This window comes from Dicentrarchus labrax, unplaced genomic scaffold (assembly GCF_905237075.1).
Source record: "Dicentrarchus labrax unplaced genomic scaffold, dlabrax2021, whole genome shotgun sequence".
NCBI lineage: Eukaryota > Metazoa > Chordata > Actinopteri > Moronidae > Dicentrarchus > Dicentrarchus labrax.
This window is the reverse complement of record NW_026136710.1, coordinates 10331791-10357985: the sequence shown is the minus strand read 5'-3', so window position 1 is coordinate 10357985 and position 26195 is coordinate 10331791. Positions and strand designations below refer to the sequence as shown.

General features: G+C 39.6%; 1 protein-coding gene across 1 annotated transcript in view; it reads left to right on the top strand.

The window, feature by feature from the left end:
- pappaa (pregnancy-associated plasma protein A, pappalysin 1a) overlaps positions 1-26195 on the top strand; it is an 89729-nt gene that overhangs the window by 11596 nt on the left and 51938 nt on the right. The window contains 7 exon segments of the mRNA XM_051413179.1: positions 5202-5347; positions 5654-5947; positions 6331-6523; positions 6667-6788; positions 14582-15083; positions 24178-24306; positions 24463-24554. Of these exon segments, the coding sequence (XP_051269139.1) occupies positions 5202-5347; positions 5654-5947; positions 6331-6523; positions 6667-6788; positions 14582-15083; positions 24178-24306; positions 24463-24554 (1478 nt within the window).

Here is a 26195-nt window from a genome sequence, read left to right as displayed (position 1 = left end):
AGTTTTTTTTGCCTGGGTGTTCACCCCAGTATTACTTCAAATAGGAACTGGGAGAGTTGGGGAGCATTTACACCATCCAATCATCAATTCCATACATCTCCAAATCCTGTTTTTCAAAGTCTTCTCTCTGCAACTAGCAGTCGCGGCAGGATCTCTGGAATCTGAGCATTGACACAGTTCCTATGCATGTGTCTACCTTGGAAGGAAAAAATAATCAGAGGAGTACGCTGGAAGGTTAAAGAGGAGAGTGCAAATATAGTAATAAAGGCAGAGATGAATGATGGGTTTAGGGGCTGTGGTGTTGACCGACTTGATGACAGGGGAGTTGAGGGCCCCCTCCAATTTTAAAAGTGTTCTTGGCTGTGAGACCGTCATTGCCATGCCAGCTCACCCCAGCTTTCACACTATGCTGCCCCAGACATATGTATACAAGGCAAATTTATGGGCGCACATGAATTATATATGGGTGTAAATGAATGAAGTCATAATCCCCCATTTAATATGTATCAGATATAAAAGCATTAATAGGGCAGTTTGAGCTGCCTTGCTCACCCCTGGATCTCCCTACAGCAGATGCCCTGCAGTGATGCTTGAATATAGTGAAGCTCAATTTGCTGCGCTCACCTTACCTTTCTCTGACTCCTTCCCTTAAATGTTCTCTCTTTCATTCTTTTTCTTTGTAAGTCTTTCCCAGGACATGTCTGAAAAGTGCTGTAGTTAAATGCATGGAAAATCCTGTCTTTCCCAAGTGGCTCATCTCGGCTGAAAAAATGTATGATGAGAGGCAAGAGAAGGGAACAGGGGCTAGGGGATGGGGAAATAGTTGAGGGGTGTGTGAGAGAGGGAGAGAACTCTGGGGGCGGGGTAAAGTGGGGATATTGGCGAGGAGGTTTGAGTAAGATGTGGATGGACAGATAGAAAGACAGAGTGTTTGAAAGGCCTTCCTGCAGTGCCTCTACCAAAGCTCTACCAAAACTTAACAAATGTGATCATTAGGACAGTGTGAAATCAAAAACATGCACACACGCATAAGCAGACACACAAAGGGCCTTTTTTTCTCCAATTGATTATACTAAAACTGTCTGTTTCTGCTCTGAAAGTTCTCTTGTGCATCAATCCAGCATGTGATGCACATTGTGTTTTTGTACAAGCGTACAACTACAACAGTGGTAAATTCACTGAACTCAGATTAGTTAAGTTTTGACCCTACAGTAGAATTGCTGCTCTTATTCATTGCTGACTCAATCATTTCAGCATCAAACCCCTCTGACCCTTTTCCCCCCCATGCATGTCCAAAAACTCTGGACAAATATTTTCTAAGGAAATAATGAAATTCCTGAAATTATTAGGAAGAGGGACCTTATATCATCTGTTCTCTCTCTCTCTCTCTCTCTCTCTCTCTCTCTCTCTCTCTCTCTCTCCTTAGACCTGGCCCCAGTGAGTGCCCCCAGTTGCTCTAGCATAGCCTTGAAGAAAGCATTTGCTACACTGAACCCTTTATTCAAAACGTCTGATTTGAGGGAATGCTGCATCTTCACTGAGTAGCTGAGGCTGTAGAGATGTTCTGAAACATTTGTGCATATAAAATGTGCATTGGTGGTAACCTTAGCAGGCCTGTTGCAGTGGGAGAATTATCTCACTGGTGTAAATTCTTCCAGAACACTGCCAAACACTAGTGTGACTGACTTTTGAATTACTTCCTTTAGGCTGCATTGAGCATAGGCTATGAGACAGCTTGGTTTTATACTCAAAAGTAATATTTTATGCAAACATTTCGTTTTCAAACATATAACTATTATTATTTTTTTTTATTATTTAATTTAAAAAATGCTACAGTACAAGTACAAGTACAAAATAGATTATTCAGGTTAACTAGACTAGAATAGTCTAATGATCTATCTAAAAGAATGAATTATATAATAAAAATAACAGAAGCAGCAGTTGAAATTTCTTTTATACATTGAAAAAAAGTACAAAACCTGGCTTATAAAAAGAAACTAGCTTAACACTGAAACTAAAGCGATTCCACCCACACAGTTACACTACTTTTGGCAACCAAATACTCCACTATAATTTAGCTGAAATCTCAAGATGTCAAATTTGATCCCTTCGACTTTAAGCTACAATTTTATGGATATTGGTTTTGTTATCACAGGGCCATTAATCATAAACTGTGTTGCATGTCAGTGAGTCTTGCTGAATGCAATTTTTCAGAAAATTGTGAAATGACAGTAGGCACAGTAGGGAAATTTTAACAGTGTGTAGGCTAAACTGTCAGTGACGACCTCAGCTGGTAAGCTTGAATGTAAGGAAATCAAATTAAATCAAGTGTGTTTGTCCAGTGGAACTGTAACCACCTTATAACTTTACAGCAATTCAATACATGTGTAAATATACTTTATTTTGAGTCAGCTGTTGAGTAGAAGAGTAAATATAAATAGCACACTCCAGGATTATGCACTTCACAAAGGTATGAGTCTTTGAAATTTTTGCTTTTATCCTTATATTTACCTAAGTTCACTAAAGTGGGACAAATGTGATATGCGCTTTTAAAAAATTTACAAAATTACACCTATGTATGTTTTAAAGTAAACAAAAAAGTTAACTCAAGTAAGACCTTGATTGACTTTTACAGACACAATAATTTGTGTTATATTTATATGGAACTGATAAAATTGAAACATTGCACTATTGACATGGCATTTTTTCAAAATGTCTTTCCAAATGTAACATCAAAACAGATGTGGAGTTCATTTAAACAAAAATATGTGATAATGCAGTATAAGTGCAAATCAACCTTGCAACATAGCTACTCAGATATGACCAATCATTCTCTATTATTTGGCAGAGCGTTGTCACTGATTGCACACAAACTGCCATTCCTACTCCTAATCTCATTTTTACAATGCCATCATTTATCAACTTGTTTTCCACCCAGATGATTCATGTTTTGATCCACCCATCACCCTTTTACTATTTATATTCAGGTCTAGCAACCCCACTTCACTTTCACCTAAACCCTTTCATCAAGGTCCATGTTATGCCCGCAAATGCAAAACAAGACTCATTATTTTAATATTTAGCCAACGACTTAGGGATGCGTAGACGGGAAGACGCAGGGTACCATTCACAAGAAAGTGCCAACAGCATAAAAGTTATTTGTTCTAATGAGAGATTACAATGTGTTACATTACAATTTAGGACACATTTAACCATAAAATTAGAAGTACTGTAAGTAATGTACTCTTTTGCTAGGAGGAAACTGTCCCTGTTATATGGGATCAGGTGCAGTAAAGGCATGTTGTTTTAGCCTCTGTGTTATTGCACTTAATATCTAAGCACTTACAAAATAACAGTACAAAATGTAAGACGGGCAAATGGGTCAACTAACTAGGTCAAAACATCCAAAGAGGATCTAATTTGTGATAGTAGGGCCAATGTAATGTTTTGTTTCTGATAAACTCCCTTTTTTGTATCCATTGCATATCTATTTCCATAGCCTTCTAAAGCCAGAGGAAAGGAATAAACTATCACTGTAGCATATGCAAGAGATTATTGACTCTTCCAAGAGATGACTGAGCTTGTTGATGCTGTTTGCCAGGACCACCAGCCAAGCTCATAGAGAAAAACTTGTTTGATGTGTTCATAAAATGAATGACAGTTTCACTGCTGGAAAGATATCTCATTGTGCTGAATGATTGCAGTCGTTAGTGCTGCCGTTAGTACTCCCAGGGCCAAGACAAAACATTATGTCCTGGATAGGGGGAAATCAGAATATCTGAACAATTAATGGAAGTCTCGGGCTGACTTCAATGAGGTTGATCTGAGATGCTATCAGAAATAAATGTTAGAACACATTTTGTTCTATAAATGTGCTCTAAATAAAGAAAAAAAACAGAACCAGTGTTGTTGCTGGGGCACATGGCTTTAGTTCAAGGCCACACTAGCGCCTCATCATGCTTTATAATACATGTATAATACATTATTCAGTATATTTAGGGCCAGTGTGAAGACTCAAATATGTAATGTCAAAGAGCCAAGCAGAAGTCACTACTGTTTATTTCACTCTGGAGTCCATTCATTTTACTGCAGTGCAGCCTGTAAGACCATGAAAAAAACATGTCAGCAATGTCACAATATTAAAATGTCCAAAAATCCCAGATTATTTTTAGTCTCACTGGTAAAGTGGATTTATTCCCACCAGCACCTGTTTGGTACTTATGTGGCTTACCATGACATCTCTTACTGTGTGTCAAATTGAAGAAGGAGCAAACTCGAGGGGATCGTCAAAAACAGACAAAATAATGGAAAAAACATTTTTTATTGTACTGGTTATTGCATGATTCACTGTCTTCCAACATAAAAACATCAGACATCATCATGCACATAAAAACATTGCGGCTTGGCATTTCGTGTCTAAAAGCACTTTACACCCATAGTTGCATATTTGGGGTATTGTACTGTTTATTTGCCTTCTGTACTTCCTAGACAACACTATCAACAACATGGTCTGTAATCACCCTTCCATTGCACAAGTGTAAGTGAGCAGGGACTGCAATGAAATTGAATAGAATGAGAAGAAATGATTTGGTCGAAATTGAAACCAGCCCGATTCGCAGTTCTTTCACCTTATCTGACACCATTTATAACCGCACTGCAGGTGCACAACCACTATGCCAAGCCTTGTAGACACAAAATTACCAAAAATCAGTCTTTTCCAAGTGAGCAAGTGTTTAAAGTGAGTAAAAAGAAACTAAAACATAGATTGTTGTGGGACTATCAAACTTGGAGATGGTTTATAGTGAAGTCAACCTTTTTCTGATCACAGAAAGGAAAATGGTTTTGAGGCACTCTAGGCAAAGCGAGGAGAGAAGTAAGTCTTTATTTGTTTGGGCATATTGGTTAAAACGCCAACTGGTTCCAACCTCACAGGGTCAATTATTCCTATTCAACTTTCATTCTGTTGGTTTAAGGGCCATTGCAACTGCCAATACACTTTAACGAAATATTTAAATTCAACAGGGACCTAATTCTGAGCTCTGTTTTCCTTAAAGATAATACCACATAAACTCTTTCTGGCCAGGAACACTGTTGTTATTTGCCTTGGTGAAATCTGAATTCTCTAGGAGGAGACCATCCTCATTGCAGAGCTATTAACTTAATGTGAAATACTCTTTTTTTTCTTGTTTTTTATATTCCAGAGCCTATTTGGATGTGAAAGAGCTGAAAGAGATTCTGCATTTGGATGGCTCAACTCACCTGAATGTCTTCTTTGCCAATTCTTCTGATGAAGATCTGGCAGGGGTTGCCACTTGGCCCTGGGACAAAGAGGCCCTCACACATTTGGGTAGAAGACAAACATGCATGCATACACACTCACATACACACATGCCTTCTTTGGCGGCCCAGATTGTTGATTTTGAGTAATTACAGTTCAAGCCTCAAGCAGTTTCTGTCTTCATCACAGCTCTAACAGGGAAAAAGGTGATAATGAAGTTGAGGAGGCCCATTAGTAATGCATTGAATTTTACGCCAGTTCCACAACTACCTTACGATACACTAGAAAAAGGCTTTTGTGTTGCGTGCAGTCACTTGAGTGTTTCCAGTGTTTACATTGTGTGTATGTGTGTCTTCTTCCTATCTATTTTCTCAGGTGGAATTGTACTGAACCCTTCCTTCTATGGTACATTTGGTCACACTGACACAATGGTCCATGAGATCGGTCACAGTCTTGGGCTTTACCATGTGTTTCGAGGTATATCAGAGATCGAGTCGTGCAATGATGCATGTTTGGAGACTGAGCCCTCAATGGACACTGGAGATCTGTGTGAGGACACCAACCCCACTCCCAAATACAAAGGCTGCCACGATCCTGAGCCGGGCAATGAAACCTGTGGCTGTCGGCATTTCACACACACACCGTTTAACAACTACATGAGTTATGCAGGTGAGATGGAGCCTCCACATGTGTTTTGCTGCTTACCAGGGCAACGCGTTACAGTTCTACCTCTCACGTGCAAAAACTGACACACAGAGAGAGAGGAATTTGTTGAGTCTGTGTGCATACAGAGACAGGTGTGGAATTTAGCAAGGGCATTTCACGGTAAAAACACAGCAGGGGGCACATCCTTTCATGTCACTCCCTTTGTGCAGTTCAACATTTTTTGTTGTCATTGTTAAATGGAAAAAAATAAACTGCTAAATATGAACTGGTGGTTTATTTTATTTATGGAATCTAGACCTGTGGAATAATTTATTACTTCCTTTTCCTGTCACTGATTAAGCCAAAATCCAATTCCCACTCCTCACAACTGCCTCTGTCACCTGCAGATGATGCCTGCACAGACTCTTTCACACTGAACCAGGTGGCTAGGATGCACTGCTACCTGGACCTCATCTATCAGACCTGGCAACCTGCCTCCAAACCTCCTCCAGTGCCCATGGCACCCCAAGTGGTTGAGCAGCATCATAATTCCATCACCTTAGAATGGTTTCCACCGATTTCTGGACACTTCTACAATAGGTGAAATGAGCTTCATAGGTTTCCATCATTTGTCACATCATTTAACATATTGTCATTAATGTGTCTTTTTTGTATACTGTATGAATTATGTATATTTGGCCTGTATCTAAGTTGGTTGCTGTGCCTGTCTGTTGGTTTCCTAGAGAAGTGGGATCAGTGTGTGATAAATGCACTGAGGGGAGAGTTTTACTGCAGTATGCCTCCAATTCCTCGTCTCCACGGCCGTGTGCACCTTCTGGACACTGGTCCCCACGAGAGGCTGAAGGTACAGTACGATACTATATATACTTACTTATTGTTTATTAAAAAACATTGTGTAGGATTTAGTTGCATCTAGCAGTGTAGTTGCAAGATTACAAGATCCCACTAAATCCTACAGACTGGTACATTTGTGGCTCAAGTGCACATAATAAATGTAAATATGTTTCCCTTTTCCTCCTTCAGTCAGTTTCTTGATTATAATGACCTGTAATGACCTTTTTAAAGTAAATTTAATATAAGAGTAAAGCCACATCCCCCCTTTTATCCCCAGTTTATAGTATGATAACATGATTTGAGGTTTGACTTTTGTTGATTTTCTGAGTCAGTACTCCAACATGCAAAACATTTTGGTGACTGACTCAACCTCAAAACATGCAAATGACTCACTGGATTCATGACACTTGGGCCGTGGGATAACATGGAAGGATCAAGGAGGTCACTTCCCAATGGATGGTGCTGTATGGTACCACAATTCCCATATGAGGGCTCAGGCCCAAAACCAAGGTTAAAGATCATGTGTTAGCTGTAATACCCATTTTTTAAAAATCTAGTTTAGGGGTATTTAAGGGGAAATAAATTTTGAAATTAGTCAGATTTTTGAAAAAAAGAAAGTTTTCCTCTCTTTTGTTTTTCTATTTTTGCCCTGGTCGTGAATCCATATAAGAACATCTATACAGGAACACGCATTAAGGGTGAGGTATTTAAGCTATAAAAATATTTTTTTGTCCCATCTGTACACCTAAATCACAGTCAGTTACGCTGGGCATTATGCCTTGCAAGGTTGTGTTTAGTCAAATATCTCCAGTGTAGCTGTGTTTCCTACTAGTAAAACAAATGTGTAGAGATCTGTATAGTACTGCAGTGGCCTGAATTTGGGAAATTAGGACTACACATGTACTTATTCACAGAGATTTTCAGCAGATGTTCTCTTTAAATGCAGCAAGCTAGTAGCTTACCAGCTGTGTTACCAAGTGAGTGTTGCTGTAAGAGTATGCTGCATTATGGGTTGTTTGTAGACTGAACGTTGCTAGTAAAACTGGTAAAACTGCCAGCTTCAGACTAAGACTAAGTCATACTAGCAGACTAATGACACACTGAGGGAATCCTACAAAAAGGTAAGAGCAAAATTTTTTAAAGTATACTCAAATGACATGTTTACCTTTGACATGATAAAATGCCTCAATAACGAGGACTAACCAAGAAATTTGATAAATTAATTTTGGGGAAACCTTCCCAACTTAAATACAATTAAATAGCTAGACAAAATTGTTACCCTAAGCACTTTGGGACTGCCCATTGTTCCAACAGCCTGTTATCCCAAAAACAAAAGCCCACTACTCCAAAGGCCTGTTTTCCTGAAGATATACACTCTCCCTCGAGTTTTCTGCCCTTAATATCTTCTAAGTTGTATTTGCATGTGACGGAAAGGGCAAAGTCAGGTGACCTTCGCCATCACTGTAACAATAGTTAGGTAACCTTTGTTGTCTTAGGTTAAAAGAAGTAGCTTAAGTTAGTCATGGCAATTAAATTACACACATAAGCTGATGATACCAGATACCAGTCTATTTTCACACAGGGCCTTCACAGCAATGGGCGTTTATTTTCGGAATAACAAGTTGTCGGACATCTGGGCTTTGGGTCCATGCCACAAAGGCATGTCTAAGATATTAGTATACATAGTCCAATATGTGAGTGCATTTAGTCAGCTATATGTAGCTATTACTCATACTTTTAGTTAACTGTAATATATATTGTAATTAACGGTAAGGCTCTGCACAGTCTACTGTCAGCATCCATAACTTAGATGTGGAACCTTTATATCACTGTAAGTTCATGTAGTTTGTCCGACCAAGGTCTATTATCCATCCATTACTCCACCTTTAAATTTGAAAAGCTGACAGGGCTGTCATTGTTCTGGCCCTTACACTCTGGAACCATCTTCCTCCATATATCAGCTAAATCTGTCAGCTTCTTCTTCTGGCAGCATCAGAAATCTTTTATAGGTATCCCTTATTTGTTTAGGAATGTCATATTGGGGTGGCACACTTGTATCTATAGTACCATATATTTGTTTTTCAGCTTTATGTGTTATTTTACTTAATGCTGAGTTTGTTATTGAAATTATAGTTGTAAAATTCCAGCAATTCCAACAGTAGCAGCTAAATTATACTGGTCCACAATAAATACCTATGACAAATAAATAATACTACTAGTGCTACTATTAAGGTGTTGGCATCTGTCTGTACAAACCCGTATATATTTTTCCAATACCAAAGAGTATGTACAATGTTGGTAATGGTGTCTTCTGCTTATTGCCACATTGCTATATTGCATATTGTAGGCTACTTGGATATTTGTTGCAATGCAGATTAATCTTTAATATACGCTACAGAGTAGTCCATTCTAATGGTTGTATAGTCATGACAACAACTTGGTCCGAATTTGTACACCATAGAAACTTAGGTAGCCTACATCTGAAAGAGAAGAAAAGTAAGACCTGCTTAAACTACACTGCAACCAGTGTACAGGACACAACAATCCCTCTTGTGGTAACTTTCCAAAATGTCAATCTTTTTTGTGGTTCCATGTTAATGGTGCAAAATGACAATGCACACGATGAAGAAAAAATGCATACACATCTGAGGAGTTTCGCAACAATGCGTACAAATCTCAGGAGTTTAGCAAATCTAGGGTTACCATCGAGACACAACCCCATGTTCATGCCACACAATCCAATATTTGTAGTGAGGGTCAGTAATCGTTGCCTCACTAGATAGCCAAACTTCTTTCATGTACAGCATCAAGCCTATATTTATTAAATCATTTTTGCCATGACTTGGTTTTAAAGTTAAAGTAGCATAGTAGTAGTTATAGTCATTGATCACCAAAGTATATAAATGTAGACCACTGATTCCTAAACTGCATGGAATAAATAATAATGATAATAATAATAATAATAATAATAATAATAATAATAATAATAATAAAATGCCAAACTATTTCATTTACAGAATTCTTTGCATATCTATCTCTGATTGGGTCACTTTGACGTTTATGTGCATGTTTGTGTGTGTGTGTGTGTGTGTGTGTGTGTGTGTTTGTGGATGATCCATAGATTCTAAAGTCACTGAACCTTGCCTTCACACTGGCCATAGTGTTTGTACCAGAGGCAAGTCTGGGCTTGTCTGACATGCTGTGTGTGTAAACTGTACTCTATTTTCCCCCTTGGAAGGGGTCCCTGTTTGTGGCAGCTCCCCATTCCCTATTAACTCTGCTTGGGCCAGCTTCTCACTGGATACCACAGCTGCTGTTTCCTGCTGTGATGGTGCATGTGTCCAGCAGTTACTAACTTCCAAAAGACATTCTGGCAAACTACTGGCTCTAAGATACTACAAACTTAAGTATCAACATATTAACTATTGGCATAACATCCTCATGCCAGAAAATAAGTGTGTTAACGTATGCACTTATGTGACTGTGCATCAGCATGAATGCATACACATCGCACCTGTTCTAAGGACTTGTGGGCTGTGCCCTCACATTTCTTGACTGGTAAACACTAGCGTGGTCAGAGCCAGAGTGCCTCCCATAAATCTTTAGTACTCTGTGCTATGGCTGGAGTAAAAAAAAGCAAGAATGAAAAAAAAGGCAAAAACACACATGGATATAGATTCAGAGAGGGAGTAAGATAGGTTGGGTGGGGTGAAAACCACCCAAGATAGTTAAGAGAATTGCATGTGGTTAGTGACATTCACAAGGGAGGATCCTGGGTTGATTGAAAACAGCAGTGTTGCATGAATGGAAGTGAAAGGTCCAAGATGTGGATGTTCACCATCATGTGTGTAGGAATGTGTGTGTGTGTGTGTGTGTGTAGCTCTAAGCAAATACACACTCCTATTATATTGTATGTGCACATTGAGGTTTTTTTTCCAAAATGATTAATTATGTGCATTTGCAATATACAGAATGTTCAAAATGTTTGCTTGTGTGTAAATATGTATGGATTTACAACAAGTCTTAACAGCAAACATATGTCCGCCTGGTGAATTGGTCCAAGATATTATTAGAAGAAATACAGTATCAGACCTGGCTGGTTTGTGTGATGTCACACAGGGATTGTCCGCCCGACATTATTCAGTGCCATTGTTCCGATAGTCCATTATTCCGAAACCTCAGTAGTCAGAAAAGTGTCACATTGGACCGAAAGCCTAATTGTCCGACAGCCTGTTATTCTGAAAACAAATGCCCTTTGTCACGGGTGGAGGGTGCAAGGTAGCAGTGGATGGACCCAAATGCAGATGACAGAAGCAGATATTACGGTTCAGTGATTTAACATAAAAAAATGTGGAGATATACAAGTTTAAAAGATAGTGAAGCAACAACAACAACAACACTACGGAAACTAAACTTGATAATCTGGCAGGAAACAAATGTAATCAAAATGTTGATTAGGGAGTAGGTCAGGTAACTGCAGGAGAAGTGGGAACAGGTGTGTAGATGAGGAAATGAGGAAATGAGGGAAAGTCCAAGGGCATCTGGTGGAAAGGTGGAGAATGGCAGATCTATGGATCAGAGGAAAGTACGTGCTCCCGGAGAAGTGAAAATGTGGCAGAAGACAGGTGCCGAGAGCAGTGTGGAAAAAAAGGGGAACTAGGAAACTGATTGTGAGACTCATTGCTCTGTTGTCCAGTTGATTCGAAAACGCACACTCTGGAATCACTAACTTAGGTATGTGACTTAACAGGCAAACTTATGTCTAATGCCTGATGTATCTGAATATTTATTTAATTATAACATTTAAAACCCTAGTGACCAGTAACTATCACACAGAGAGAAAACGCTCAAAGCTCAGGCTCAGTTTCAAAAATCTGCTCAGCTTTACCTTGCTAGAAGCCAACATTATACACTACATGAAACACTGTTGACACATTGCTCATTTTAATTGAGAAAACATCAGATTTCCTTCTCAGTGTTTTTTTTTTTTCCAATTAACATCTATCAGTCAAACATATCTCTAGTGATGTGTACCCAAAAGTAGCACTTGTTCCAACTGCTCCATATTACAAAAAACCCCACCAGCTGCCAACAGCTATGACGGATTAACCTTTGAAATACCGTGAATGCAACGGGATGTGACATTGGTCCCCAACCCCCGTAGAGTGTCTATTGCCTTAATAAAGTGTGTCTGTGAAGTGTCTCTCTGTTTGTGTGTGTGTCAGGGCAAAAGGCTTGGAGGGGGTTGATGACTGCCTTCTGAGTGAGGAAGTGTGTAACAGTGTGTGACAGTGAGTCATCGATAGTGAGAGCCAGAGCCAGACTCTTCTTAGAAAGCATAAAGCGTGCATGCCCGGACATATCCTTGTCTGTTTATTCATCCGGCTCTCTGGACTTTTTGTGGATCAGTATGATTCTCCAGAGCAGAAGAATTATGACTGGATAGTGGGCAGGCACCAGCATCCTATCCTATTATACTTCGCCAACTTGTCATCTTTTAGTGGATTTCCACAAGTTGTATCAAACATTGATCATCCTTGCCTCAGAGCCGTATATCAGTATCTTCACCTGTGCATACAAAAGATTAAGCCTAATTGGCTAGCACCGTTGCTGATTATGGATTTTCCAGTTCTCGGATGTTGCCCAATTATCAGATGACTTGAACAGATAATTGGTGATTGGGGTCTGAAAAGCCCCCAAAGTCATTCAGCAAGTCAAATACACACAGTCTAGGTGGATTATTTTGTAACATGAATGCTGTGTGTCTAATATGTACCAAGTGGTTATCACAATGGCATTCATTTTTCTACACAGGGCTTTTTATTTGTCTGAATGCCATATCCCAAACCACCAGGAACAGACCTGGGTTGTACGCTAATTTGGCCACAGTCAAAATTGCAGGTCTTTGGCCCAATAAGACTTATAAGACCATACACAGCCACTGCCATCTATTCTGAGGTCATTATTGCAATATAAAACTTTTCAAATGAGAGATTTGTAATTGAATCAAGTTTTTTTCCATCACTACTAACAGTCAGGGGATATGGAGGCCTATCAGTCAACTGATTTTCCACAATTCAGTTCAGTTAATCATTGTACTCTGGAAGCAGCTGTGAGCTTCCTTTCCATGAAGAATACCAATAATGATTCCCCAAATTCCAGTGAGATGTAACCTTGTCAATTTCAGTTACATTCCTCCAGACCTCTACTGAAGAGCTTTAAAGATTACAGAAACAATGGCTTACGTTGAACCTAGCGCCAATTACACTGCAATGGTGCCTAACCTATCACTCATTTTTCCCAGGTGTTTTTGTCGAAAGACTAATACACAGATGGATTCATCTCATCAACAGAGAATGAATGGCTCATATTCAAAGCGTAGGTCTGGATGGCCCCCTCTCTGCGCTTTAAGGCAATTATAGGTCAAACACTTCAGTGCTGGGCTGTTTATATAGTGGTAGGCTTGTGATATATACTTTTTGGGGGCCTGTATTCTGCTGTGAAGTTCAGAAGACTGAGACATTGATATGAAGTATGGTATGTATCTTCTCATTGGGAATTTTGATGACCTGTTGCAGGTAGCTGTTCTGTCTACAATTAAGTAGATAATAAAATATAAATCATTGTTGTTTTGATGTTGGATTTTAAACCCTTTGCGTGCACAGATTGTACTGCCAATCACAAATACAGCTTTTCAGCTTTGAAATACAGTTTACATTGCCTTAGGTTACACAGTGGATGACACACCTATTCTGTCTCCTCTTAAATCTCCAACCACATTAGCAACAGCGCCAGACCAGGAGTAGGGCCCATCATAACAGCTGACATTACAAAATATTTTCAGTGGCTACAGCTCCTTTCCTTGCAAACTCAATGAAAATTTACCCAGAAAGCCAGAACTACATGAGCTGAGCAAAGCCAAGCTCTTGGAGTATCTTAGTTCATTCTCTCCCGGCCTCCCCTCTCTTTCTTTCTGTCTCTTTCTCTTTTTCTTTAATTCACCTCCACTCTGGCCACACACACACTTACAGTACAATAATAAATGTGTTGAGATAATGTGGCTTGGAAACCGTATTCAGTCCTCACTTGATTAAACACTGGAATTTTGCACGGTGCCCAGAAATGAGGTTAGCAAATGGCTTTGTTGGTTGCCAGCTTGGAAATGCACAAAAGGAAATCGAGGGAGAACATAGTGTCTGCTGCTTGCTGGCTTCTAAAAGTGCTTGATGAATGTTAGTGTACGTCACTTGGGATAATGCGAGTTAGCTGTGTGTGGACTCCAAATATGGCTGGAGTGTGGCTGTTAGAGGTTGTAATGACTGCGCTGAAGTGAGAACCCTGCACAGGCCCCTCTCAGAAGGTACACACCTCAGCTCTGCCTTTCCTCTGCAGATGGACTCACAATGAACTCTCAGTTTCACCTCTACCTTGATGTTGCAAGAAGTGTAGATACTCTAAATAGATCACTGATGCAAATCCTTGATCTGTCATCTCTCATTAAAATGCCACTGGCATTATAATTTAAAATGACTATCTCACCAGCATCATTTTGTTTTGTGCATCCTTTGAGGAATTCAAGGACCTGTAGCATAACACATTCAATGTCTTTATGTAATTTAACAATCATTCATTATGTTAGCATAGGAAATGGCCAAAGTGGCTTCTGCTTATAGCACATGATTTATATTTAATGTTGTTTTGTTGTATGTGTGTATATGTGGATTATTTGAGGTTGTTGTTGTTGTTGTTGTTTACATGTTGCATGTATAACACTGTGTCTCTTTTTTGTATTTTTTCCCACAGGCCCTCCTGATGTGGAGCAGGCTTGTGAGCCAAGTGTGCGCACCTGGAGCCCCAATGCAGGGATCGAGCAAGGTGTTGTCGGTCTGTCGGAGTGCCCTCTTCAGGGTTGCATGCTTCAGCTAGAGTTCCACTACCCACTCGTACCAGACTCCCTGACTGTGTGGGTCACCTTCTTCAGCCCTGAGGAAACAGCACTGCCAGCAATCCACAACATCTTGCTACTGACTGTCAGTGGGAATAACATTTCATTGGGCCCCAGTAATGTCTTCTGTGACACCCCACTGACTCTGAAGCTGGACATAGAGGAGGAGGTGTATGGGGTACAGTTTTTCACTATGGAACAACACCTAGAGATTGATGCCACCCTCTTGGCATCCAAGGCAGACTGCACACATTGTAGGCATTGCCAACCACTACGTTACCGACTGTTGCGCCAACCACCCTTTACCCATGCACCACATGGTCTGATGTTGAATGAACCTGCCCGCCGATATACAGACAGGTGAGTGACCTGGTAGGTGAATATTCTTGTATGAGTGCACTAAGATCTACATTAGTCATCACTGACTGGCTGGCTAAATAACAGAGAATAAAGGTTGGGGTTTTGTCATGGTTTGACAAAGAAGAACAAAGCCATACAATAAGTTGGGCATGCTTTGGTTTTATAGTTTTTTTTTTTTATAGTATTTTCTTTTAGAAGTTATATAAATTGCTGAGCAATCAACTTCTAGCTTCCTTTCTTTAGTGTGATGTAATTAGGGATTTTTGGACACACCAGTTAGAAGGTGTTTATCTATCTGTGGAAACTATTCACAAAAATATGTTCTTGTAATACCAGATATCCTTTTCAATACCCCAAGGAGCACTAGCAAGCCATTACTGCTTCTGCAGTTTCAAATCTGCAGCCCAACATTTGTTTCCTAAGTCACAGGTCAATTGTTGCCCACATTTGTTTTTTCCCATGTTCCATGAAGCAAAGGCAAACAGATGGCTTGTTAAAGGTATTATCTGCACACTGTGGTGAGAGTTTAGTGCTTTGCTTTCATGGAATGTGCTGACTCGAGAAAGATTGTGCTATACATGGCACTGCTGGGTGTTATGCCATCTCACAATCGCGCCGTCAGCGTGGTTCACATGAGAAGGAAAGTGCTTGATAAGAGGCGAAAGGGTGAGTATGCATGCTATGCAAGATGCAGTGATGATACCTAAATTCCAGGTCCGCACACAACTTCCTGGTTGAATTGCAATGTCTATGGAAGGTTGTCTGCAGTAGGGATATATTTATTCGGGGTTTTGGCACACTTCAGTGATTATTGATGTACTGTAGGTAGTTTCGCTGCTGTGGTATATTTCACTAGCTGTGGTTGCATTCCAGTGGTAGTGGTCAGTGGCACTGGCTGACTATTTTCTGTTGTGAGAACATATGGGATCTTGTCTCTTTGTCTCTGGTCAGAGACGTTTTTGTAGTATGTATGTTTGAGCAATCAAAATCTTTAACTTATTTAAATGGATAATAAGTGTAACAAAAACATAAAATATATGATGTATTTTGTTTAATTTAAACATAAATATTATGATAAATAAGTAGAGAGAGGGAGGAAATATGTGAGTATATTACTATGTTCTGGGGTCTGTTTGCATGTCATGGGACTACTCAGACAAAAGAAATGCAAAATGTTCCAGTGCAAAGTACTACTGTGGCATTTTTCAACAAACAAATTATGACAAAATGATAAATGCAACAGGAGAACCAAGGGTCAGAAATTAGTCAGAGATGTTATATTTTGTGATGGGGGTTTGATGGCTAAGATAATGGCCCATAACATTCAGTCTCAGAACAAACATAGTCTATGACATGGTGGAGTAAAGAACAGAGTTCACTCAGATATTTTGGCATGCCACCAATCCAATGTTAAGTGCTCTGTTTGATCGCCTTGCTCCAGCTGCTAAAATGCTTTTGCTGACCACACAGCATGCTGCTTCTTCATGCAACATGTTTCCACAGGGCTGGATAGGGTCTTGATGAGGGGGGTGATTGACCTCCCACAGTCAGACCACTGGCCTTCACCTGAGATGGTGCAAACTGAGCAAAAGGACAACTGACAGGCTCCTTTGGCTTCATCCATGGGTGGTGGTTTGTTTGGAATGGCTAAGGGCTAGGAGGTCAGAGTGACAGAGTAAATTACGGTGGGGAGTAAGAAGGGTGAAGTGAAGAGGAGACGCATGGGTGGAAGGTTGGACCAGTTGGGGGTAAATCACTGCTAGGCTCATTGGGGCCAATAGGTGATGGAGGAGAACATTAGGGGGTAGAGAAAATATGAAGAGGATTGGGTTAGTTTGACCCTATGCCTCTGATGTACCCCAGCCCATGGGCTAATCCTCTTCCTGACATGGGCTTCAGAGCTGTCATTCAGTCAAAGCCTATCTGAGAGCTGATGTGAAAAGACCTCCCAGCCAAAAGAGAGAGAGGGAAGCTCCCCTAGCATCACTACCCCACACCCCCTCTGTAATCTGACTCTACCTTGGTTCTGCAAAACTCTTCTCCCATCCATCCCTTAGCTACTCTGCTGACAAGTCTGCTGCTGCTTGAGAACTCGGTTTACCTAATGTTTCCTCTTAAAAAGAAGATGCAAGACCTGCTTGTTTATGTTTTTTGTGCTACACACTTTCTGGGTAATTGTGAAACATAGCCCTGTGCTCCAGCAGGTATCATTGTGAGTACCCTCTGTGTGTACCAAAAAAGCAGCCCAGATACTCTGACTGTACTGTGTCCTGCAATTTTTATAACTTTCTGTAACTGAAAATCCAACATTAATTTCCCTTTCACACAATGATTTGCCAGGTGAGTGGCTCTTTGCAATAGTTCTAAACACTTTGCCTACTGATGTGGTTGGACAACACGTCATGTAAAGTAGTTCTTTTTGAGCATACCACGTCCTTAAGTGTAGAGCCGACTTAATATTTGTTTGGGTGGTACATGGAAAAATGAAAATTGTATTCGTTAAGACAGTTTTGGTTAATTAGCAATATAAATAATTAAGTGTATTTCAAATTTAATCTGTACTTATTTTGAATTTAATATTAGTAGGTAAACTTTTAGTTTTATTGCCAGTAGTTGAAACTATGAAAGTTTTGGCAACACTTTATTTTTTTCATTCCCTCTCATCACTCATTGATTTTACTTCTTAACAATTTCTTCTTTTCATATCAGGCCACACCACCACACCACCCGCTCCCCTGCCTCCCCTTCCCTATAGGATATTGGCCTTGCGTAATCCTCCTAATATGAACCATTCATGAGTTGCAGACAGAGTGAATAGTGTAGTCCTCATGGGGAGTCATGGGATGTCTGGTGCACTCACCAGCTTTTCCCCAGCATAGGAAACAGACAAATTATATAGGAATAAATCAGGACTACTCTAAGAAATTGGATATCAAAAGTGTGTTTGCAGGTTTGTTAGTGTGGATGTTCAAGAATAAGGTTGAATTTCTTGGGCAGAGGCTGCACTGGAGATCACTTTGTCTTTTTTGTGTAAAGATAAAAATTATACACTTAGCAGGCCAATGCATTATTAACAACAAACTTTACCTTGGTAGTATTTATGTATTTGCATATGTTGGGGAATACCAATGATATGTATTGTAGTGCAAGTAAGGGTTTGGGGGTTAGCTGGATGGAAGCCATGATTGAGGTAAGTGGTCAGGGAGGACTGGGATATCTTTCTGTCTTTAGTTTAATTTTATTGATGACGTAACAGCAGCTCTTAATGCAAACACAAACTGTTGATATAGCTATAGCAAAACAGACGGCCTCTGTAAATGCATGCATTTGGCATTAAAATGATCTCCTGGCTCTATTAAATTCCTTTTTTAGACCTCTCTTTAAAGTACCTCTCTAAACATGTATCATTAGTTTGTTAGACATACTGTAGTGTAAAATTAATAGCAGTAAAACCTCAAATCCATGTCAGCTGCCACACTGACAAAAGGAGTATTGCCCTGTTTGTTGTTCTTGCAGGCTCAATCTATGATATTTTCTCAACGTCCTTAAATTTATCTGCTCTTCTCATCTGGGATCTCTCAGCCAAGAACAACAAGCAGCTACAGAACGGAAACACATCCATATGCATGCTCACACATAAGCCTAGTGCACACATAATTGAAGGCAGGAACACACACAGATGAACACAGACACACACCAACACTCTTAGTAGCAGGCACATACATTAGCACATGCTTCTATGTCGTAATCACCTGCTGCTATCAAAACACCTTTGAAAGGCATATACGGTGCCTTGTGCCTGACTTTGAGTGCAAGCCAAGATAAAACCTCTCTACCTACAGGGGTCTTAAGAAGAATGTCTGGATGCACAAAGAGGCACCAATGATGAAATCTTATCACGTGACACATTGTCTGTGTCCTAGTATGAGTATCAGTTACATATCATATCTAATAAGTAACAGATGAAAGTGTGGTCTTATAAAGTTTGATTGTCTCTTAGAAGCCATGTCTATCACTGGATATTATCCATCATCCACATGTCAAATGATTGTTCTACCTCAAGTGAGGCCTAGAGATGATCCTGGCTAGAAACTCTTTCACAAATTTCAATGTAAATGTTGTTCTTATACATCCCACTTACGTATCATCTTTATATGGGCTGACTCAAGTTAAACCCTTCAGAGTCAGAGTAGGAAGGGTCATGACTTTGTTATCCTGGAGGGAAAAAAAGAAAAAGGGCTAATAAATGATGTGGTATTGGACGGTGCATAGACATGCATACTTGCCAATACCATATACTGTATCGAAGGCAATATCGGCCATGGGGAGCAAAACAAACAGGGATACGCAGGAAATCCAATAAGGGTATCAGTATCTGAACAACTCTAGTTCTAATGGATGGACAATTCATAGAACTGTGTTACCCTCTGTTTTATTCTTTCCTTCCTAACACAGCATGAGTGACGTCAGGAGGAATCAAGCATGCAACTAATTGGGAACAGGGTGAAAGCCATGTCTAAACAGTTGTCACCACTATTAGAAGTAGCACTATTGAACCTATATAACCAAGGTACCATATGTTGCTTAGCAGCATACTTTCACTTTCAGTCCAGAACAGTATGAAGAAACACTACTGGAGTAGATCATGGATATTTCCTTGGATCTGAAACATCTGCAGTCTGTTGAGAAATACTTAATAAATAATGTTTTACCATGGCATGACCTTTTTAAACTATGTAACAAACAGAAAGACCATAATACTGATGATAGCCAATTGCTTCTCCTGTGAAGCACAAATGCCATTTGATAGCTTTGATGGGGGCAATGACTAGCTTTGTGTTTGCTCTGTGAATGAGGCGCTATCTGTGTAATGAGTAATCATGTAACTCAGAAGGCTATACAGACCTAAACAGTTAGATTTGAGAAGTTCTGTTGTGTTCTGATGGAGTCCTTTGCCTAGGAAAGGTTTACCTAGATGCTATGCTCGGAGACATTTTATCTGGGACCACAGAGAAAGGCCAAAGTGCCTTCATGTGTGACAGGGCAGACGAGTGTAGAATCAAGGCCTGCAGGCACTTTGATAGGGTCAGGGAGCTGTCTATGTCGTAACAGTTAGTGATCCTTGGTGTAGTCTGGAGAAATATTTTAGGATGGTATAGGTCTGGCAGAGCCCAGTGATTGGTGTTTTAAATTGAAGCAATGAACCTTAAAGGTAAGGAAAGGACTTTTAGTGCAAAAACTTCTGGAGCTGTTCAGTCAACCTAAGACTTTAACTGCTCTAAAGTGTTTGCAGTAGGCTGCTATTGACACGGCTCACTGGTTTTCAGTTCTTAGCCTAGACAGACTTGCAAAAGAAAATCAACGTGGACTGTGGACGCAAACCACAACCTGTGGTCGACCTTGGTTGTCATCCACCTCAGCTTTCCCCTTAAGACTTTTGTGGCGGTACATCAACATCACGCTACTTCCACTTTAGCTGCTGAAAGAGGACCATCGTTATTCCCAGGACTGCATGACATAGCTTGACGGGAAAATTGTGAACAATGTTGTCATTTTTCAGGGTTCTATGGTCACCAAATCCCCAATAACTGGGTGCAGCAGGAGTAAGTAAACATCAGCTGACTCAAAGCTATTGGGAGAGCACTATCTTGATTCTCACTACTCGTGGGAAGACCAATGGAATAAACTTGAGCGTAATTTGAAATAGACGACTATTACCTCATCATTTTTTCCACAGAAGTCCCCCTGCCCTATATATACGCAACTTCTCTAGACCTTATTTTAGAAGTCATCATTTACTCCACCCTTTTCAAATCTCTTCTTTCAGTTGATTTTTTTCCCATGGATTTGCTCCATGTATTTTCCTGTTCTACTCCCCGTTTATCTCATCCTCAGACAGATCTAGCCACTTGTCTCTTTGTTCTTGCCTATTCTTGCATGACCATGTCTCTCAGTGTGGCCCGATCAAGCAGTGCAATTATTTTTTTGTGCATTGGTTTACCTACAGTATGATAGCCAGAATTTCTCATTATCCACAAAAAGGAAATTCATGTGCTGCCTTGCTGCACAGCAATATCTGTTTCACTCTTCTTTCCGTCTATTCTGTGTATTTGCTCTCCTCAAAGATAAAGTCTCCCACAGCTTGACTTTTCCAGGGGCTAAACTAATTCAATTAGAGGGGGCATGTTTGAGTGTAGCCTGGAGTTGCATCAGCATGAGCCAACATTGCAGAACAGGACATACTGTAATATAAAAGAGAATATGTCAGGTCAAACATTCTGTGTTGATAATAATAAAGCCAACATAAATACCTAATCCTAGGCACACATTTTGCTGTGGGGAAATTCATTTTGTTACTTGATCTTTAGGTCCATCATTTTTTTCATATTTGGGACAGCACAGCTAACTTGAACTTGGTCTACTTTCATCTGCTGGGAATGTGATGAACAAACACAGGAGAAATGGAGAAATGAAGATGAGGGAAACAAAAACAAAAGCTGTGGACCATGAAGTGTCATGAAGAAAATAACCTTTCCTGTTGTAAATCTTTTGTTTGTGTATTTTAACATGAATCACTACATGAAGAACATGAGAGCATGTATACATGCAAGCAAACACTAAACACACACTTGTACCGCTCTCATGCAATGCAGTATATTTGTATTATTATATGTTTGTACATGGGTATGTTGAATTCCTTCCTCTTTGATGAAACATTTAATAACATTCTGGTGTTCCTGGAATGCCCTTATATAGTACTTTTCTACCTTAATGGACAAAGTGCTCTAATTTAGCCATTCACACACACTTAAAAGGTATTTTGTGTGTGTGTGTGTATGTGTGTGTGCCAGCATGTATGTATATATGGGTCCATGTGTGTGAGTTGCTTTGTGTGATGGGCATATGAATCCATGAATGTACAGCATTGCAGAGGGCATTCAATAATTTGGTTTATGGTATATGATGGTCCACATGTAATGATCTATAGCTAACCTATTGGTCTTATTTATCCTCATTTGATGTTGTTCCCCATCCTTATACCTGATTGTTGCTATGTACTTAACTAATACTAGCCATGATTATACACAACAATTACAGATTCCTATCCTCTAACAGAGAGAACATACAGCATCCATTACACTCACTCATGTTCTCTATTAGTCCTGTCATACTAACGCATACCAAAAATGAAACTGCTGGGATTTTTTGAAACATTGAACTTTCTTACTGATATTCTTTAATTCCATATTGTGTTTTAGATTAAATTAAGTAAGATTATAAAGGAATTGCTAGAACTTCATAGTCGATATTTATTGTTTTGTTAGCTTTTAGAACAGTTCCTTTTGCAGTCCATTGGTCAAAGTATATTTTTCCAGCATGAAGAAACGTCACACGAGCACAACTACACCAATAAATGACAATAAATGTAAACTGTGACGTGTCAATATTCAGACAACAGTCAATGCATAATATAATATAGAATTCACAAAATAACATAGCCCTAAAACATTTTTTCATGAGTTCATTATTTTGTTACCTCTGGATAACAAAGGTTATTTTCTCATAATAACAGGTTAATTTATCTGTGGCCGATTTTCCAAGATAACAATAATATACACTTCATAAGATCAATAAGAGTGCACCACGACATTATGGCACAATTACCTTGAAATCATGAGATAACGACATTAAAAATGTTTTTGAATCCATGACCGTTTAGGGCGTTCGTAACATACATGGTATGTCTGAATCAAAATTAGAACAGAATGATGTCTTAACCTTGGTCTTCAGTCTTGTTTACATATATGCTCACAAACACACATGCACAATGTAGGATCTAAAACTCTGAAAGCCAAAAAAGAAAACCATGAAGGAGAAACCATAACCATAAACGACAAATCAAAACTAGAAATGAGAAACCAAAACTATAAGCAAAAGGGGAAAAAAAGTCAAAACAGAAAGAAAACTGTTAACAATACAGTTGCAAATGAGAGTGCTGATTTGAAAATCAGTTATCCTGTTTTTATCATTTATAACAGTCAAAAATAGATAAATACATACATAAACTCTCAGATTATTTGCTTGCCTTTACATGTTTTTTGTGTTACCTTTCTTCTTAGTTCCATTTCCTGTTAAGAAAGTTGTTGACATGAAACGACACATAATGTGGATTTCTAAAACAGGCTACTTGCCTCAGCTCCATGTTTCTGAGCAATTAAAGCAGAAGATTTGTGATGAGTCTGAAGAGACCCATAATGTGTGCCATTCACTTGATCAGTGGCTTACAGGAACCAGTAAGCCTGCCCATAGTTAAAACAGGGCCAGAATCCAACAGAAACTATTAAAACGTATGGTAATACAAGTATAACATGTAAAGGCAAACCACAGATCAGAGAGAAAAAAGTAAGCAATGATAATGATAAAAACATAATGATAAAAACAGGAGAACTGATGTCATGACAGCACCCTCACTTGCACTGTTGTTGTTTCTCAGTGACAGTTTTCTTTTCTTGAGTTTTGTTTTGTTGCTTTGTTTATGGCTTTGGTTTCTCATTTACAGCTTTGATTTTTTTTTGTTTATGGTTTTGGTTTTCTCATTTATGTTTTTTTTCCTTTCAGACTTTTATTTCAGACTTCCTTATCATGGTGACTCAAGAAACCATCATGGCGACTTACACCGGCAAAGTGAGTAGTCCCCCAATATTTCTCCTGTCCATTGTGTATTCATCATGATGGTTCTTTGAATCACTATGATAAGGAAACAAAAAAAAAAGCTGGACCCAAAACGAGTAAACGCAGCCATATCAGTGTATGACTGGATAGGTAGATGTGCGGAAGTGTGTGCTGAGACAGATGTTTTTATCTGTGTTGGCTAGCGATACTTTAGTTACTAAACAATTTCTATAATACACACTTAATCTCTAGCAAACAGATCCTATCAACCTCCACAGGACTGGTCCGAGTCTCTTTTTCAATATACGAGCTTTCATTGTTTTTTCCCCCCATATGTGATTCTTTACCAGACATTCCTTCAAGGCTTCACATTATCCCGAAATATGTGGACTCACTGGGATTTTTGCTTCTCTTTGTGCAGGGATGTGATGCCACATGTTGTGTACACCTACCAGGTCCAAACTATCTCTGGCCGGAGCGAGAGTGAACCCTCCCCACCTCTGGTGCATGAATTGGGGGAACACTACTGTGGTGATGGACGCATCCAGAGGTAACAGGCACCTACACTCACATGATCAAAATGTATATACTAAATTACACCCATACAGATGTGCGTGTGTCTTCTTTTTCATAAAGAAAACAACCCTAAATCAGTTTGGTAATGTGTATGTGGATGTTTTCTGAGTAATGCCTCCTGCTGTTTTAGTTCCAAAGGAGAAGAATGTGATGATAAGAACTCTATGAATGGGGACGGCTGCTCCAGTCAGTGCAAGAAAGAGCCCTTCTTCAATTGTATTGGTAAGTCATATGTTGTCAAAGTTGTAATAGGAATGCTTGCTCCCTGGTTTATTTCTCTGGATTGCTGTTGAGGAAAATACTGGAAATAGAAGAGAGTTTGTTTACCTTCAGTTTACCTTGTGTGACATGTATCAGGGCGTTGCTTGTGTAGTAAATTAAGTCAGGACTTACACAGTGGGATGTGTGCAAATAATATATCATATGTGTAAATGGCTTGTAATATGGATGTGTTAACATTTATCAAGTTAAAATTTGACTGCCAGTTTCTTATGTAACATTTCAATTCTGGGTTCTTCTCTGTCCTGATATTGTTTTCTGTTTGGATTTAAGAAAGACTGCATAGTTGTCGATGAGACACAGAGGCTAACTTTGTGAATGGACAAATTTGACATGTAGGCATCTTTTATCCAAGTATGTCATGCCTTTCTCAAAAAAATGAATATATCATAGATATAATCACTTTGAATTCCTGCTTAAAAAAAATCTGGAAATCATTGCATCTCCTATATTGTTTTCAATGAATAGAGGGATGGGTTCTTGTCCAGTTCCCCGCTGTCTTGCAATCATTTTGCCCCCTGTTGTGATTGTGTGTGTGTGTGTGTGTGTGTGTTTGTGAATGTACAGTACATGAATGCACACACGTGTGAGCCTCTGTGAAGTGGCCACTTAATCCATGTCAGATTGCTGGATGACTGCATTGGCTGTGCTGTTTTTCCACCAACTGCAGTGCTCAGGGGTGTGTGTGTGTGTGTGTGTGTGTGTGTGTGTGTGTGTGTGTGTGTGTGTGTGTGTGTGTGTGTGTGTGTGTGTGTGTGTGTCTGACACTGTCTGACATAGTTGTAGTTTTGCGCAGAAATCTGACACTATAATGATGGGACCTTCTGTCCATCTGTCTGTATGTGTGAGAGAGTGCCTGCTTGTCAGTGTGCTGGATAGTGAAAGAGAGAGTTGGATGGAGAATTGACAGTAAGTATACAACAGGGCCAGGGTGCTACGGTCTGGATGAGCTTTAATAGGCTATTCACACGATTGAGCCGAATTATATCTGGAATTGACGAAATCGACAAGTTCTTTTCACATGACCCCACCTGGCGTTACAATCCCAGTGGTCTTTTCTCAATAGGGCTTCTAGCTATAGTAAACACAGGTGCAGATAAAGCATAAAAGAAATGCAATCTCATATTCTTGCTACCACAAAAGTGATGGTTTGAGAAGGTCAGATTTTCCCTGCTTTGACATATTGACAATGTAGCTTGTGGTTCTGTCTTGGAAAAAACACAAAAAAACCCACCAAACCAAAAAACAAAAACAAAACAGGTATAGTTTGATCAGACAGCCTCTGGACCTTTCTTTTCTCTGGCTGTCTATCCGTCTTGTTAATCTCATCCCTCTGGTTCTTTCTCGAACTGTAGGGCTCTCTCCTTTTTGCTCTTGCACTCGATCACCTTTCCACTTTTTCCGTTATCTGTTTATTCTATCCCTGTCCAAATTCAAATACTGTACTCTTTCTTGCTCCTTTTCCATCCCTTTCTCTCCTTTTCTCTCTTTAGCTCATGTTCTACCTATTACTTCTTCAGTTTTCACAAGCCACTGTTTGAGCTTCCTCTTGACTCACTCTCACTCCTTCCCTTCTTCTGTTCC